This window comes from Typopeltis vanoorti, chromosome 21 (assembly GCF_054136105.1).
Source record: "Typopeltis vanoorti isolate ZY-2024b chromosome 21, IOZ_Tvanoo_1.0, whole genome shotgun sequence".
Taxonomy (NCBI): Eukaryota; Metazoa; Arthropoda; class Arachnida; order Uropygi; family Thelyphonidae; genus Typopeltis; species Typopeltis vanoorti.
The window spans coordinates 99,729,425-99,745,735 of record NC_143569.1 but is presented as its reverse complement, the minus strand read 5'-3'; the positions used below and the strand labels follow the sequence as shown (position 1 = coordinate 99,745,735).

The 16,311-nt window shown below is 35.7% G+C and overlaps 1 protein-coding gene across 1 annotated transcript in view; it reads left to right on the top strand.

Moving 5' to 3' along the window:
* The window catches only part of mmm (missing minor mitochondria), a 375,927-nt gene extending 364,364 nt beyond the window's left edge, over positions 1–11,563 (top strand). The window contains exons 14-15 of the mRNA XM_090411202.1: positions 2,046–2,183; positions 11,380–11,563. Coding sequence (XP_090267328.1) covers positions 2,046–2,183; positions 11,380–11,550 — 309 coding nt within the window. The 3' untranslated portion in view covers positions 11,551–11,563. The remainder of the gene's footprint in view (positions 1–2,045; positions 2,184–11,379) is intronic.
* Positions 11,564–16,311: the final 4,748 nt, after the last annotated feature.

Genomic DNA, 16,311 nt, shown 5'->3' with positions numbered 1-16,311 from the left:
TATTTTTGCAAATTTTATTACTTCATTATGTCTGAATATAAGAAGAAATGTCGACAGTACAGTATTGAGTATTTGAAATATGATTTTATTCAGTCTCAAATATTTGAAATATGGTTTTATTCAAACTATTATAATGGGGGGGGGGGCATTACAAAATTTATGTCTTGCAAAGTGGGCGGTGGCCCGAAAAAGTTTGGCAACCTATGATCTAGACAGTTTATTAAAACCCTGAAAGAAAACAGTCAGTTTTGCTTGTTACTGCTCCTCTCAATCTTTTGTAAGTGGGATACCCATTTAACAACACTGCTGGCTATAATGTAGAAACATTGATATAGTTCATCCATCATGTTCAGTTTAGTAATCAAACTTCTTTTACCAGTACTTTTCCTAAAACCTCTGCAGCACATGAATAATTTTCCTCCCATGAGATACAGGTCCTCCAGCAGTCATCCTATTCAACTCACTAATATGTTATCAAATCCCATTCTGCATAATTTCAATACCAATTTTTCATTAACAATCAAATGACATTTGCAAAACGTCATTTATTAAAAGACCTTTTGCAAACTCTCCACCAGCTCTCTCCATTTCTTCTTTGGCTGCCACGGACAACCAAAGAAGAGATGGAGGGAGCTGGTGGAGGAGGACTCGGGGATGAAGAACTTGGATGTAGTTACAGCCAAGACAGGAGGATGTGGAGAAGACTCACTAAGAATAGCAACCCTACTTAAGTGGGATAAGCTGGAGAAGAAGAAGACTGACTCTTTTACAATTGGTATTGAAATTATGCAGAATGGGATTTGATAACATATTAGTGAGTTGAATAGGATGACTGCTGGAGGACCTATATCTCAAGGGAGGAAAATTATTCATGTGCTGGAAGCCTCCACCAGTCTCTCTCTCCTTCCTGTAACTGGAAGCCTCCACCTTGTCATCCCCCCCCCCTCACCTATGTGCAGAAGAACAATTTTATCCTCATGTGGCAAGGTACAAGTCATGTAATAATTTATTTCAATGGCCGTAATGCACATCACCATATAAAACGAAAACTGGGAAATGTATTAAGCTGCTGATATTTTGCTGGATTTCAAACCATAGCAATAGCTGAATAAATTATATAATTGCTCCTTTCTGCTCTTGGCATGGTTTTTGTCAAGCAACTATTTTCCTGGAGCATCAGCCCTCAAATTAAAAGACAATATGCCACCGAATCCTTCTTATAACACAAAGTTTATTTCATTCTTCTTAGACTTTCTGCTCACTCTAACTCCACCCTTCTTTTTCACTCACTCACTGTATTGTACTGCATTCACCAGCATACAATACTTCGAAGAACTGCTCATTAAATATTTCAGTTATATCCTCTGAAGTAGTTACCTCGCTACCATTTCCATTGACCAAAATCAAATGTTGCTTGATAACTAAGCACTGTTCATACATAAAGCATGGTCATGAACTAACTTTATTTGCAGTTGATGATGGCAAAATTATAATTTATTTTATACTATAATATGCATGCCTGTGTACATTATTAGTTATGTATTCCATGTTTTGACTGAAAATGTAATATATAGTGACTTGAAAGATAATTCATTTTGGAATTTCACTTCTAGTAGATTGGCAAACTACAATAGAAAGGATGCAAAAGATTCACTCTTAATTCATACTTTTCTGGCCTGGGTGGCCAAGTTTTTAGCATATCCGCTTTCCAGCCAAAAGCTGTATGCATGGATGTTTTTGATGGTCTGTGAAAATACTAGTGGTAGTGGGCAGTAGATGGCATTGGTGTAGGTTGTAATTGGTGGATTGAGTGGTGAAGATGGAGAGCTGTTGAGTAGGTACCCTCCCTTGATGAGTCTTTGGGCTCCTTGAAGGTGTCACATAATAATAATAATTAAACGAAAACGTATCTCAAACATATGAATCAGTTTTAATCTTATCCCACATTATCTGAATTTATTGACATAAATCTCTCACAATTAGTAATAAAAGAAATTCAGTTATCAATAAGAGTAATTTTACTTCTGTATAATGAAAATTTTCAGTTTTCTAGGTTGAATGCATTTATTGAAAGGGAAATTGCAAGACTGGAAATTCTAAAAGAGAAAACAGCAAAGAAACCTAGAGCAACTAAAGTTGCACATGAAGAAATTAAAGAAGAAGAACAACAAGACCTGCCTAGGGTTGTACAAATTTTATTCTTAATAATGTATGTGCTTTTTATCATATTTTGTTATATCTTTAATAGTTGACTGTGTACGAGGGTGGTCTGAAAAGTTCTCAGCCTCAACCATAGATGGCAACACTATTGGCAAGATTTTTTTTTTCTAAGTTGGTACATCTGTCATAAGCATCCATGTGAAATTGCAAGTCATTCTATCAAGTAGTTTGTTTTATACAGCTGTCTGAAGCAAAAGTGTTGTCTGTATCCCTTGAAATGGATAAAAATTGATTTTGGGCAGTTATAAAATTCTTCATAAAAGAAGGTTTAACGCCAAAAGAAATTCATTTGAAGGTCATAAAATTTTATGGGCACTCTTCTCCTCCATTTTTGACAATTAAAAAATGGACTGCCGAGTGTAAACGTGGCAGTACCAGCCTTTAAGATGATCCACGTGAAGGACGTCAGAAAAAGTATAACAACACCAGAAAGCATTGATCAAGTTCATGATGTGGTATTGGATGACAGATGAGTCAAAGTGCGTGACATTGCTTGAAATGCTCCAAGCACTGTTCAGAGATTTTCATGCGAATGCGTTTTTGATCTGCATATGAAAAAGCTTTGCGCAAGATGGTGCCACGCTTGCTCACAGCAGATCAAAAACGCATGTGCATGAAAATCTCTGAACAGTATTTGGAGCATTTTAACAAGAATAAAACTAATTTTATACATCGATTTATTACTATGGATAACACTTGGAATCACCATTACACCAGAATGCAAGCAGCAGTCAAAACAGAGGACAGAAGCTGATTGTTCAGCACAAAGTCAGTTCTATCAGCAGGAAAGATCATGGCATTGGTATTTTGGGATGCTAAAGGCATTTTGTTTATTATCTTGAAAAGGGTAAAACAATAACCAGGAATATTATTTTGATCTTTTAACCAGACTAGATGAAAAAATTCATGCGAAAAGACCCGGTTTGCAGAAGAAAAAAATCATCTTTCATCAGGACAATGCACCTGCCCACAAAGGTTTTTTGGCAATGAGAAAATTAAGGGATCTGCACTATGAATTGTTTGAACATCCACCCTATTTCCCAGATTTCGCTCCCTCTGACTTCTATCTATTCACAAAACTAACACTCTTCCTCGGTGGTCAGCAGTCTTCTTTGAAACAAGAGGTGATTGCAGCTGTAGAGGAGTATTTTGCAGATCTTACTGAGAACCACTGCAGGGACAGGATAACGCTGGAATAAATGTATTAGTCTTAAGGGAAATTATGTTGAAAAATAAAAATAATTTTGAAATTAAATTTGTTTTTTTATTGTTGGGCCGAGAACTTTTCAGACCACCCTCATATCATATATGTATCATATCCTAGCCACAGTTTCACATCAGAATACAGTTAATGACAAATGACATATAGCAAGTATCTACATATAACAATATTCCTCTGATACTTTTTTTAATTCCCAAAAGGAAGTGGGCAGAGTTCCATTAATCCTAACTTTTTTTTTTTTTTTTTTTGGAAATTAGTGGGCACTTAGTCATCACCAATAGTTGAAATTATCTGATTTTCAGCGCATTCAGAAGGAGGTGGGGGACAGTATGGCAGACAACTGCTGCTATTTCTTGATCCCATACACTAACATTTGTATTGCTGTTTGCAACAGTTTGAATGTTTCTGAGTTGTGGAGTTATAAACCCAAGTTTTCGGTAGATATTTTCCTACTTGTCTGTACCAAAGGTCAACTAACTCCAAAACAGGCTGAAAAAAAGGCCTAATAGAAATATAATTTCTCTAGTTAGCAACTACAATCAAACCTACAGTATTTCTTCTTAACACTCTAGTATATTATTATTATTATGAGTAATTCCAAGAAGTTCTTATACTCATTGATGGAGGCCCTAAATATCAGGTCAAGAATTATCCGGCATTTGCACAATATCTATCATACTTTGTTTTGAACTCATTCACAGTCGTGGCACCCACAACCAACACTGGCAACCTATTCCACTCATTCACTACTCCCCACGCTAAAAACCTGGTTCTAACACCCTTACTAACTACACTCTTACTCAGTTACCATGGGTGGCCCCTAGTTTTCCCACCACCACACCTGCTCGGAAATATTTCCTCTGAATCAATCTTGTAAAAACCTAAAAAAAACATTTATTAAAACCTACCAGTTTTGCCAGCAAACTGTCTGGCTTTTTCAAGGCATTTCGAAGATATGAAAGTTAATAAATGCACATAAAAGGAACATAAAAAACATTGTAAACCAAACTAGTATCTATGGTTACATGTTTCGCGTGACAGAGATGACTTATTGTTCTTATTCATTATCACGCATGCGTGTTTGTTGGCAAGACTTGTAATGTGATTACTGGCTAGCTGTAGTTCAGATTGATTGAGAGAGAGGATCAAGTTTTTCCACGAACTGTTTAGAATTACACCCTCATTTCTGTTGAGGTTTCCGCCGGTTATTAGTACTATTGTGGCTTCCTTAAATACACGATGCCTGTAGTCGTCCTCGAGATATGGCATGGAGCTGTTTTGCCAATCTATCGTGTGGTTAGACGTGCAGAAATGATGTGCTAAGCCAGAAGAGATGCTTCTGTTGTGGTTTACATCACCAACATGTTCTTTTTGTCTAATTTCTAAACTTCGTGAAGTTTGTCCGATGTAGGCAAGACCACAGGAGCAGGGAATGTAATATACTCCTGGATATTTGTAGAACGGAACTTTATCTTTTGGAGATCCTAAAACTTGTCTGATGTTGGTGGTTGGTTTGAAGACCACTCTGATGTTGTGGGCTCTTAGTATTTTTGCTATTTGATAAGAAATTGACTTGATGAAAGGTATCACTACAGTAGAAACGTGCTGACGGTGGGATTCTTCTTGTCTGGGGTTGTCATTGTATAGATATTTTTTGATGATGTTTTGAGGATATCCATTTTGTGATAATGTGTTGGCTATTAGTGAGAGTTCATTCTGTGTATCCTCCTCTTCTGATATAAACTTTTTGGCTCTATGTTTCAACATGTGGATAATACTCAGTTTGTGTGACTTGTGATGGTTTGAAGTATAGTGAAGATATCTTCCAGTATCTGTGGGTTTTCTGTAAATGGATAATTTGACACTGTTAGGTTGTTTTTTTTATCAAAATATCTAAAAAATGCAGTTGGTTGTTGTTTTCTACTTCCAGAGTGAATTTTATCTTGCTATGTATTTTCATGGAAAAACTTGAAAAAGAAATTCTCTCTGCAATCTCTCTGAGACCATCTACATGGTGGAGATATGTGGATGATATATTCATCACATGGCAAGACAGCTTAGATAACCTTAAATCGTTTGTGGATAAAATCAACTCAATACATAGCAAGATAAAATTGTAGCTGATTATTTAAAAGAGACTTACTAGCTTTTAAGTAGATCCGATGAGCATGAGCTTTTGGGGACCTAAAAACTTCTTTTATTTTACAACAGGTTGGAATAACCTGGGCCATCTTACATCGTTTAAGGAATATTAATCTGTTAATGCATTTGGCCTTCTTTACCAATACTTTACCGTATCTAGCAGATTGTTTGGAAATAGACTCTCCATGAAGTCTATTGCAATATTGAAAAATCAGTCGATTGCAGTCCTATCAGTAGACCTTACTCAAGCATTTGATCATTTCTGGCATCCTCCAGCAAATTGGTGTAGGTAAAAAGCTGCTATCCATTATCAAAGGAGCTTATTGCAAAATTGAAAAATCAGTCGATTGCAGTCCTATCAGTAGACCTTACTCAAGCATTTGATCATTTCTGGCATCCTCCAGCAAATTGGTGTAGGTAAAAAGCTGCTATCCATTATCAAAGGAGCTTATGCCAATTCAGCTACCAGTCTCCTAATTAATGGGTTATTTTATCAGACCAGGTCAAAATTTGAAAAGAAGCCAAACAAAATTGCCCTCTTAGTCCACTGCTCTTTGCATTGGTTCTTGAACCTTTGAACAGGAGGTCAACAGTATACATGCTGTGCGAGAAATAACAGTTTCTTCAACTATCAAGGAAAATATGAAGGTATTAGCATATGCCGATGATGTAGTGGGCACTTTGAAGGATAATGATTCTATATATATCTTCCTTAATGGGTTATGGTATATTTTATATACCATAACCCATTTTTCCAATATTTATGAATTTTTCCAATATTTTATGGTATATTGGAAAAATTCAGCAAGATCAGTGGATTAATAACTAATGCAAACAAAACAAAATTAAATGTTTTGGGGGCATTCCTTTTGGATTAACCCCTAAGAGAACCCCTCATTATACTTGGAATTCCCTTCTCCACTTACCCAATATTACCAGTTCAAGAACTTATATACAAGAACTTTGAAACCTTAGAAGACTACAAATTAGGGCCATTTTGCTTTACTTCTAAAGCCATGACTTAAAACATCTTTCCTGCTCAGTTGTACATAATAAATATTACAGACATCACAGAAGCTGAAGAAAACAATTATGTAGCCTGTGCAATTTTTTTGGTCTAGCTGATACCAAGAAGTTAAAAAGAAATTTCTTCAACTATCAATGAAACATGGAGGATTTGGACTTCCAATCTTAAAATTCTGCTATTTTAAGCAATACAGCTTCAAAAATCCATAAAATATTGCAAACTATTCACACATGTGCAGACCTTCTCTGGTACTACTTGGGTTTTCATCTTCCCCTGTTTGGAGTTAATGATAATAAATGTCTAAAACCTGAGATTGTTCCTGAATACTACAATACTCTATGCTTAACTCTAAGACTGCTAAAACATCCAGAATTGACATTCTTTCCATTAAAAAAAGTAAAATTTGGTATAAAGAAATCTGTAATCTCTTTTGCTGCAAAGTTCCACAGTTGGGTACTGACAACAATATTTTGTTTCACAGCTTGAAGCTCCAAGGGTACCCTAACAGGAAGGATCTTGCTTGGAGAATTGCATATGGTCGCCTTCCAGTCAAAACCATCAAATGGAGGTACTTGAACATTGAAGATCCAATCTGCGACATCTGTTACCAATTGGAAACAGTACAACAGGCATTCTACAGCTGCCTTCTTGCTCTGCGTATTTGGAACAGATTATGTAATGTGTTGGACATGCCATTATTTACAACAGAACAGGTTATAATACACGCCACCGGTTAGCAATGGGAAGAGAATTTTGATTTTTATAATTAATGAATTAAAATACCATTTATAGAAGGTTAGAAAAAACCATGGATTTGAAAAACCAGCAATATGACATCCAAATGCTTTATATTATATTGTGGAAAGTTTATTGTTCAGGCAGATGTTTTTTTTTTTTTTTTTGGTATTTAGAAAGAAGCATTCATTCTAGGAGATATCAAATTTATCACTAGATGGTGTAGACGTCCTGCATTATGCAATATTCACCAGGGGGGAGATAAAATTCTGTCTATTCTTGCTATGAGAGGTTTTTTTAAATAGTTCCATCCTCTTAATTCAATGTAGTCTTATAGTCAGTTGCAGGGATAACTGGAGAGCAATCCCAGGCAGAGAAGGCCAACTCAAGGCGGTTAACCCAGATGGGGCTAACCACCTGGGTATCAATCTTCTTTGCACTTTAGTTTCAATTGGTTTTTTGGTTATTCATCTATATGAGATTGGTGAAAAAGGAAAACTGATAGCCTTTGGCTATATGATGGTAAAAGAGCTGAGGCCTTTTCTCTCTCTCTCATGCTATCTCTCTGTCTTTTTTTATCCTAATATTATCGGGCTCTCTTGCACCCTATACTAACTACTCTAGGCCTATGATGAGCAACCCTTTACTTTTTACCTCAATAAAGGTCGAAACCGGTCTGGGTTGTGGCCCTTCCCTTAATGCATAGCATTATACATGTCTGCAAGGAGATGTGCTTTGCATTGTGGAAGATACTAAATCAAGTGATGAGAGCTTAGTCCACCTTTGCTATGAGTTGCCTCAGTCCTGAAGATAATTCAGGCACAAACTTTGTTTGCTTGTCTTGTCAGATGTCTTCTCCTTCCAAGAGGTTGACTACCATGAGCTTCCACCATGTACGGTTTGCTTCTCTTTTGCATTCTTCATAGGACAAAAAGGTCTAGTCCTTAATAATTTCCCATCCAATCTGTTCTTTGTCTTCCTCTTCTTCTTTTTCCTTGTTTCATTCCTTCTAGACGTGTTTTTTGTAGGGATTCATGCCCTTTAGTATGTGACCAAGGTAGGTGGTTTTCCTTTTCTTAATGGTTTCCAACAGATTCCTATCTACTCCAATCATATCTAATATTTCTAAATTAGTTTTTTTTGGCAGTCCATGGGACTCTAAGAATTTTTCTGAGAATCTACATCTCAAAGGCTTTTAGTTTATTTTCACATTTTTAAATTGTCCAGATTTCTGCTCCATATAGCAGTGTTGACCATACGTAGCATTTGGACAGCCTAATTCTTGTTTTGCGTGTGAATTTCCCTTGGGGTCAGAATTTTTCATGCTAATAAAGGTTGATCTAGCAATTTCTATTCTTCTTAATATTTCCTTATCACACTTTCCATTCTCTGTAATTAGTTGACCCAAATATATATATATAATTCTCTACTTGATCTAAAGTATTTCCTCTGATCTTAATATTTATATCAGGTATTTTCCCCCTTTTCTCTTGTCACCAGCATGGTTTTGGTTTTTTTGAAGTTGAAATTAAGTTCATATTTTTCACTTAGCTTCAGCCTCTCTTCTAGTAGGTTTTGAAGATTTTTTTATTTTCAGCTAGCAGTACTGTATCATCTGCATATCTTAAGTTGTTTAAATTCCTGCCTCCTTTAAATTCTTCTAATTGCTGGAAGATATTTTCAGTATAGAGGTTAAACAATATAGGAGAAAGAACACAGCCTTGTCTGACACCCTTCTTTACTGGGAATTCCTCCGAGATCTCTCTCTCCACCTCCTCTCTCAGAGTTAACTTCCAGTCACTTTCTCATATGTGCTCTGCATCTGCATTGTTTTTTTTTTATATGTCATTTCATGGACACTGCCTCCACAGACCCGGCCACTGCTATTCTTCCACTTTCCTCTAATCATGTACAAACACAAACTACCACTGGTCAACACCCATACACAGTCTAACTCCAAACATATCAGATCAACCTCTCATCTTCTTCCTTCACCCCATCTATCTCTGTTCTTTGGAAAAAACCTTCACTTACTGTTTTTCCCCACACATGGCACATTGTATTTATTTACAAGTCTTGTGGTCTCTCATTTGTGGAATCAGTATATTAAAAAAAAAAAAACATCAAAGAACATAAACAAAAATAATTGTCGAAATGCCAACACTACAGCTGTTCATTAGGAGCTGTGGGAAATGTGGGGGGGGGGGGGACATGATTAAAGTGGTATAAAGCTCATTACCATTGGACTCTGGAGTAGTGGAAATGCATTCTCTGAGAGAGAGTGATGAATCATGTTTCACCATCTGGTAGTCTGACAGATGAGTGTTTGGTAGATACCAGGAGAATGCTAGCTGTCCAAATGTGTTGTGCCAACTGTGAAGTATAGCGGAATAGACATAATGGTTTGGGCTGGACCCCCAGTTCCAGTGATGGGGAATCTTAATGCTGCAGCCAAGCTCATAACGACTTTCTTGCTTTCTAGGCAATTCTGTGCTTCCAATTTTATAGCAACAGTTTGATGAAGGCCCTTTCCAGTATCAAGTTTTTCAACCTATCTCATCAAACCATTCCTGCATATGACATCAATCCCCTCGAACATCTGTGAGATGAATTGGAATGCCGAATGCAAGCCAAATCACCCAACATCAGTGACTGACCTCACTAACGCTCTTCTGGAAGAAATTACTGTAGCAATGTGCCAAATCTAGTGGAAAGCCTCCCCCCCCCCCCAAAAAATGAAAGTTGTTAATAGCAACAAAGGATTGACCAATTCCATATTAATGCCTTTCTTATTAGAGTGAGAGTTGAGATGAATGTTCATATATTTTTGATCATTCTGATAGTGCAATTTACTATTTCATAATTTCAGTATTATTACCTTGAATTCTAATGGATTACAGATTGAGCTCTCCTCCTGCATTTAATATTAAGTACATGCTTAATTTTCAGTTGTTATTCTACTTTTCTTTTTTTTTTCTCTTTAACTACATTTCATACAGAAATGGCAGGGCTTTTTTCCTCTTGGAAATCCAGATTTTTCATCCCACAAAACAAGCATATTGGCCAGAAGTACACATGCAATTAACAAGACTTAATACATTAGCTTCACAGCTTTAGCAGCTTCAGCCACAATCCCAAATAACAATTAAATCTATGTGCTGAAAATGGTTTTGAAAGAAGACTAAAAATCCTGCTCTTGCTAAACAGTTATTTCCAGCATAAGTAAATTTTGTATCTCAATTATGTAGTTTAAAAGTGATGTGCCAGTTTGTCCCACCATCTCATTAATATAGAAATTCTAGTCTCTTCTATCCACTTCAGGCTTTGCACAAAAAATCACTCTCATTTGTATAAAATACTCTGACAAAGTGTTTATAAATAATTGTGCTATATCTTCTCGGGTAGTAACCACAATCAACATTGCCATCAATGAAGGTCATCCCTTCAATATTTATTCTTCCTCATAATGATCATATACCAAAAAATTCTTGAGGATGGCTTGGCTGCTAATCTTTGTTTGTTTTTCTCTCTCTCTCTCTCATCCTCCCCCCACCTCCTTTCAAAACACTTGTCTCTCCTGCTCTCCCTTCTCCAAAATTTGCTGATTGCTCATATAACTGTTTGCTACCTCACTCTTTTTTTTCCTTTTCTGGCTTAAGTATTAATAATCATGTTGCTGGAGTAAATATTTTTATGTTAATTTATAATAAAAAATGTCTTATAAGTTTTTAGCATAAATCCAATTTCCACTCTGAGGAATTTAATTAAATTCCAAAGTTCCTGGATAGCAGTTACAATATCTAACAAAAAAAACTTGGATAGCAGCTATAATATCCACAAATCCCCTTAAAACAAGAGATGGAACACCATCTCTTGTTATAAGGGGATTCCCCTCTCCCCTGATTGCAGTGCCAAAAAAAAAAGTCAATAATTAATGACAAATGAATTTCTAGTAACATTATATGGGCATGATCAGAAATTTTTTTTTTCCCATATGCTTATTTAAATAACATGTATGTTTGCTCTTTTGTAGAAATCTGCTGTAGAAAAAGTAGCACAGAATCCAGAAGCCATTTATCAGAGCTATTTAGATTTGGAAAAACAGTTACTTAGAAAATTAGGTTTATTGCCAGAGGAAGAGGAGACTGATGAAAAGAAAGAGGAAACTAAAGACAAGGAAGATATTCAACAAAAAACAGCATAGTCTTGTAAATTCATTAAAAAGAGTGAACTGCTATATAAAATTTTTAAAAAAAGGAAGAAAGAAAATGTTCATTTTCATTTCCTCATACCCTACCTGGATTTTGGTTTGATTATCAATAAATGTAAGTAATATATCTGACAAATTATATGCCTATTTTACTATAATACAAGAAAGATAGACTACATTATGATAAAAGTCACTACTCCAATTGCTTTCAATCTTAATGAAATTCCATCAGCAGGATGCTTAATCTATGTACTGAATCTCAAATTAGGTTTACTACTAATTAAAGATACCAAGAAATTATATACTTGGTTTAATCCTTTATCCAAGTGTAAGCAAACAAAGTTTGCACCTGAAATATAATCAGGACTAGGACAACTCGTATATAGAAGCTAATGACTTCACATCACTTTCCTTAGTATCCCATAATGCAAAGCACATATCTTTACAGGTAGGTATAATGCTATGCATTATGGGAAGGGGCACTACCTAGACCGGATTCAACCTTTATTGAAGTCTCATCAGTGGGAGCCAGACCAAGAGGGTGAACTAAGATTGAAGTAATACAGAAGTCATATTTTCATATACAAGTTGCCAAAGGGTGTCATACCTTATTATTAAAATACTCTGGATTAGAGATAGTTGTTAGTAGAAAAATTTCCAACAAGAGAGTAGAACTGCATAAGACTTCCATACCTTACATCAAAGGTATCTCTGAATGAGCAGCATTCAGATTATTCATGACTTATTTTTCACGGTATTAACAACACCACACACGCTTTTATCACAAAGATGTTTTATTAACGCTTATATTTTTCGCCGATTTTCAACTCAGCATCATCAGAGCACAACCCACTTGTATACGCGTTGAAAATCGGCGAAAAATATAAGCGTTAATAAAACATCTTTGTGATAAAAGTGTGTGTGGTGTTGTTAATACAGTGAAAAATAAGTCACGAATAACCATCAGCACCTAAGCTTATCTGTTAGATTCAGATTATTAAAAAATACCCACTCATCGCTACCTTCAAACCCATTAACCAAATTCATAATCTGTTACCTTCTCCAAAAGAAATGCTCAACATTAATGCTACCTGGAGTATACCAAGTCCCATGTTCATGCAAATAAGAATATCAATCTATAAACTTATTTCTAAACACCAAGACCGCATTTGGCTCATCAAATCACACAAATCGGGCCTATGGAATTGAAAAACAAAGGATCCAATGGGAACACCCAAAGCTTTACTCAGATCTATGTACAGACATGAAAGGCTATTCAAAGACAGTACTGAAGCTCTACTTCACAGATCAGACCTTAATCATAATGGCTGTCTTACTATCCCAAAAGTTTGGGAAATTGTTATACTCAATAAATAGATGACACTGTCTGGGAATAAATGCAGATTCCTGAGACCTCCAAGAAAGGAGTGTATGGGACAGTCAACAGTTGTGTGAAACCAAATTTAAGTCATTAGAGCTTGAATAACTAGTTCTATGCTTTAGCTATAAATTCTTTAGAATTGTAAATTGCTCTAGTAAACATTTTGAAACTCTGCTAATTGCAAAAATTTTGTACTGTACATATTATTAGATACTGATATTAATTATGTTATTAATACAACCACATCTATGCTAAGATTAACTCTGATATGTTTAATGAAAATGAGGAACTGGTAAATTGTAACAAGTTTGCAGACTGTTGATCATAAGAATTTCTTGAATAAACGTTTTGGATTTAATTGACAGGAAGAAAAGAGAGGATACGATAAAAAATATATGTATTACTAAAGGGATTTTATAAAACAGAAAAAATATTTTTAATATTTAATATGGACGGAAGAAAGAGTACAAGGGATTATCCCTAGAAAATAAGTGCTAAAGAAATAGAATTGAATAGATTAACAGAGAAGTTGCAAGTATACTCTCAAAGAGAGAGTTGTTGGAAGTTTTTGGTTATACTATAAATTAAAGATGCCAAGAAATTATATTCTTGATTTAATCCTTTATCCAAGTGTAAGCAAACAAACTTTGCACCAGAATTATTTTCAGGACCGGGCAACTCGTATATCGTGGCTAATGACTTCACATCACTTGCCTTAGTATCCCATAAAAAGCACATCTCCTTACGGAAATGTATAATGCTGTGTATTATGAAAAGGGTCACTACCCAGACCAGTTTGGATCTTTTTTTGAGGTCTCATCAGTGCAAGCCAGACCCAGAGGTGATACCAAGATTGAAGTAATGCAGAAGTCATATTTCCATATACGAGTAGCCAAAAGGTGTCACGCCTTATTATTAAAATACTCTGGATTAGAGATAGTTGGAAGTTTTTCCACTTGGTTATATTATAAATTATATACACTTCTATTATATAAATATATATATTATATATAATTTATATAATCTACCCTATATATATAAAATGATAAGCCTTTTTATGTCACGTTTTTTGAAACGTTTCGAAACTCAGGGGCTACCCTGAGTGTCGAGTCTTCAAAAATCGAGTCATTAGAATTCAAGGAGAACTGGCCTACCAGTCTGGAACTTGGGCGACGGGTGTGTGTGGGGGGGGACCCCTTTCGAGTCTTCAAAATTCAAGTCATCAGAATTCAAGGAGAACCAGTCTACCTGTCCAGAACATGGGGCAGAATGTCCCCCCGTAGTATTTATATAAATATTATATAAGCTTCTATATATGAGTTTCCCCAGTTCTGAAAATACTTCAGGCACAACTTTGTTTGCTTATACTTGGATAAAGGATTAAACCAAGAATATAATTTCTTGGCATCTTTAATTTAAAATATACTCTCGGTGAATAAGTTTAATAACGGGGGGGTATGATAAGCACCATATGAATTAGTTAGATAGTATGGGTCTTTCATGATAAGTAGTCCTAGAACTCCACAGAATTGTCTGAACAACAAGAAGAAATTGTTCATTGAAAACTGCCTTTCACCTAAGCACATCCGCAAACATCAACGACACAGTGAGATTTGAATTATGTAGTGATGTGAATTCCTCCCATAAAGTAACCTTAGTGCATTTTAATTGCTGCGTGTGTGTGTGTGTGTGTGTGTGTGTGTGTGTGTGTGTGTGTGTGTGTGTGTGTGTGTGTGTGTGCTGGGGGGGGGAGAACTAAGGGTTAGATAATTCAGAAACCTTGCTCTAGAGACCAATCAATCATGGAAACTTTTCAAGCCTTCAGTAAGCTGGGTGGTGGTGTCACACTAGAAGTGTGACACAATCACCCAGCACTAAAAAATATTCACAAACATCCATACCCATGATGGGGTTCAAGATCACAGCTTGTTGGGTGGAGAGCGTATACACTATCCACACAACTGACCATACTAGCAATCTTAGTTGGACAAATGCTATACAGCCATAACATTACATCTATGAACAACCAAAAGAGAGGATACAATAAAAATATATGTATTACTAAAGGGATTTTATAAAACAGAAAAACTCTGGATTAGAGATAGTTGGAAGTTCTTCCACTTGGTATTATATAAAATATCACATTTTGTAGAACTTTTGTCTGTAAAACTGATTCAAGGCAGAGTAAGAGAGAGAGAGAGAGTAGAAGCAAGTAAAGTATAAATTTGTAGTATTCCTCCAGATTGCAAGAAAAGAAATAAAAAGAATGTGTTTGGGTTAATGTCAGCAATAAAATAGGCTTTAATTACTGTATAGAACATTTAGTTCTATAAAATAGGCTTTCTGTAATGTTAAACATTACAGAAAGCCTATCTTTGTGAAACAGACTTGGTAGTAATGACTTGTGACAGACTATTATTATGGCTAATAATTATTATGTGATACACGTCTGTGGAGTCTTGTGGTACATCACAGGAAGCCACTCTATACAATCTACTATCTATGCTACATCTTCCAAGTACCTCCGTAGTGCAATTGGAAGACAGTATGATGGTACAGTGCGTCCTTCAATTGGAATAGGCCTAAGTTCGATTCTCGTCATGATGGGAGGAACAATCGAAGGTGAGTTAGCCGATCTCATACAGAGGTAGCAGGGTTTATCTCCTGGAAACTCGGGTTTTTCATCCCACATACAGACAAATCGGCCCTTCAGAATACATGCAATGTACAGACAAAAAATACTTGTGGTGGTGATGATGGTGGTGGTAGATGGCATTGATGAAGATAATTGGTAATAGAGGTTCGGTGTAGTGGTGGAGACAGTTGTATAGTAGGTTGTCCTCCCGCGATGAGTCTTCAGCCTCCTTGGAGGTGTCACGAATAATAATAATACTATCTAAAGGCATTAGCAATTAACAGACAGCATTTCTGTCCTCATATGAGATTGGATAACTCATTTGCAGCTCCATATAAAGTTTCCTCCTGTCACGACAAGAAATTAACCCAGGTCTTTTCTAATCAAAAGGCATGTGTCTCATCATTCTTCCAACTTCGAGTACAGAGGAATATAAATTAATTATATAGTTCTTAATAGACATGGTTCATTGGTGGTTCTTTATAATATCTTTTTATAACATCTTCCAAGCACCTCCATAGTGCAATTGGAAGACGGTATGACGGTACATCTTGAAGCATTTCAGCTTTAAATTCTAAAGAAGTTGCAAATAGTGGCTATTTATTAACTTCAATATGAAATTCATATATCCTAATGTAAATTTAAGATATTCAGAAAACACACATTAAAAGAAGGCTAAAGATAAAATTTCAGTTCAATAAGCATAAACTGCAGGTTAATAAATATTCAAAAATATTTA